General features: G+C 43.1%; 1 protein-coding gene across 1 annotated transcript in view; it reads left to right on the forward strand.

The window, feature by feature from the left end:
• LOC106809622 (flocculation protein FLO11-like) overlaps positions 1 to 1,385 on the forward strand; it is a 14,873-nt gene extending 13,488 nt beyond the window's left edge. Inside the window, exons 9-10 of the mRNA XM_014812776.1 lie at positions 247 to 402; positions 1,161 to 1,385. Of these exons, the coding sequence (XP_014668262.1) occupies positions 247 to 402; positions 1,161 to 1,385 (381 nt within the window). The remainder of the gene's footprint in view (positions 1 to 246; positions 403 to 1,160) is intronic.
• Positions 1,386 to 2,221: the final 836 nt, after the last annotated feature.

The raw sequence follows: 2,221 nt of genomic DNA on the forward strand, positions 1-2,221 counted from the left end.
TTGTTCGCACTTTGCTTTAAAAGATATGGCATTGTAAACTTTTGTATTACAACTATATACAATGTTTCTGACAACGGGCCGCTGTGGCATGTACATATTTGTTTTGCTAGTACGCTCATTCTGTGAGTAATCATCATTCTGATAATCAGAATGATTACTCCATGGCTCATTCAACGTGTGATCTTTATTCTCTTTTATTCTATTACGCTGCATTCTATTCTATTTCTATTGCTCTCCTCTCTACAGATTGATAGTTCTCTGCAGAGGGTTGTCTCTATGGATGCGTTAGAGCCCACGGATAAGAAGTGTCACCGGTTTAAATATAGGCTCAGCGTATCTAATTCACATCTCGACGAGCTGTGCTTAGCAAAATCAAAATCGAAAAAAAAATTGATAAGAAAGGTATAAATCGGGTAGCTAGTTATTTATGAAATTTCTCGTTCATGTACTCGTGATATTTTTGTGCGTGCGTGCATCCATGCGTGTATGTGTGAACGCGCGAGAATGTGAGTACATGTGTGCATGTGCGTGCGTGCGTGCGTGTGTGTATGTGTGAGTGTGTGTGCGAGCGTATGTGTGTGTGTGTGTGTGTGTGTGTGTGTGTGTGTGTGTGTGTGTGTGTGTGTGTGTGTGTGTGTGTGTGTTTACGCGTGACGGTGTGCGGGTGTATGCGTGTGTTTGTGTGGGCGTGTGCGCGTGCATGCGTAATACATTGAATTTTTGATGTGATATTTATGTTATATAATTTGTATATGCGAGGAATGTCGGACAAAAGCCAGAACACCCGAGCAAATTCATTATGCTGTACGTTGATTATGGTCGGTTTCTCTAAAGGTAGTAACAACTTGAGAAGTAAGTAGTAAACGTGATGCAGTTATATGATGTAATGGGTAGAGGAAAGTATTAAATTTGTTACAGACAATAGCAATCATGTCGTACACACACCTGAACATTTTGAAAGAAAGAAATTCTGTCAGACAATTAACGCCACAATAATAACACTAGATCCAATGCTCGCAGCTTCATATATATTATATATATATATATATATATATATATATATATATCAAAGAACTGGTATATAGAATCAACTAAGACCTTGCAGTTGCGTTATAGCGTTTCTCCTTTTTTAACACATTATCTGCGTCTTCTCCCGTCAGCCACCGCCGTCTCCTCCCATTGTTGACATGCCGACGGGAGAGATCGCCGTCAACATCCGCTTCATCCCTCCGTCGATCGTCGCCTCCTCTTCGTCGAAGGACCGGAAAAAGAAGCCGGGGAAGGTGAAGCTAAAGGGAGACATGCATTGCCTCGTGAAGCAGGCTCGCAATCTGTTCGGGAGGAAGGCGACGGGAACGGACGCCTTCTGCCGCGGGTACGTGTGAGACGACGACCGGACGTCCTGTCTGGGATTCATCCCGATGTCTTCCTGATCACGTGTATAGCTGCCGTAGTAATATTCAGTACTACACCGATAGTGAAAGAAATGACATGAAACAGTTTTTAATAGGTAGTGAAAAAGTACGGTATTTCGCGGCTAATGCGGTGCATGTTTTTCTCAGGAAATTTTCCCATTAAGCACCTTATATCCTATATAAGCTGAAGGTCGGTGTAGCGGGCATTTTTTGCTATGATATTTAGCTGCGGTTTGGTATATTATACACTTTAGCGGAATAGCCTACAGTGTATACAAACAAATACTGATTGAGAAGAGGGCGTGTGAGATACGGGGAACTTTGAAGGCTAAAAGCATGACAAACCCCAGAGTGCAACCTCATTTATCGTGAGCATATGGTAGTGGGGAGAGCTATCGTGCAGACAACACGTTGCTTCTGCTAATTACCTTCTAAATTTGGGGATGTGTTTAATGCATCCCAAGCGGATGCGCCATGCAATACCATATATGATGTGCTATCGATGTACTATTCACCGTACAACTGCCGTAGCCGGGCCAACGTGAACTACGCACGTGTGGGTTATCCGTGAAATATGCTGGATTCGGGTACATTATAATGTACCAGATCCTGAGCGTCATCTCCGTGACTATACGCCCACGACTACTGGAGAACTTGCTTTTCAACGCCACACACTAATCTGACCCTAACGCCAACTAACCACGTTCCACCACTCTCCATCTGGTCATGAAATAAAGCGCGGACGTCTCTCTATTTGTTTTTCTCTCTTTTTCTCTCTCTCTCTCTCTCTCTCTCTCTCTCTCTCT

The sequence above is a fragment of the Priapulus caudatus genome, unplaced genomic scaffold, assembly GCF_000485595.1.
Source record: "Priapulus caudatus unplaced genomic scaffold, Priapulus_caudatus-5.0.1 Scaffold369, whole genome shotgun sequence".
In the NCBI taxonomy this organism is placed as follows: Eukaryota; Metazoa; Priapulida; class Priapulimorpha; order Priapulimorphida; family Priapulidae; genus Priapulus; species Priapulus caudatus.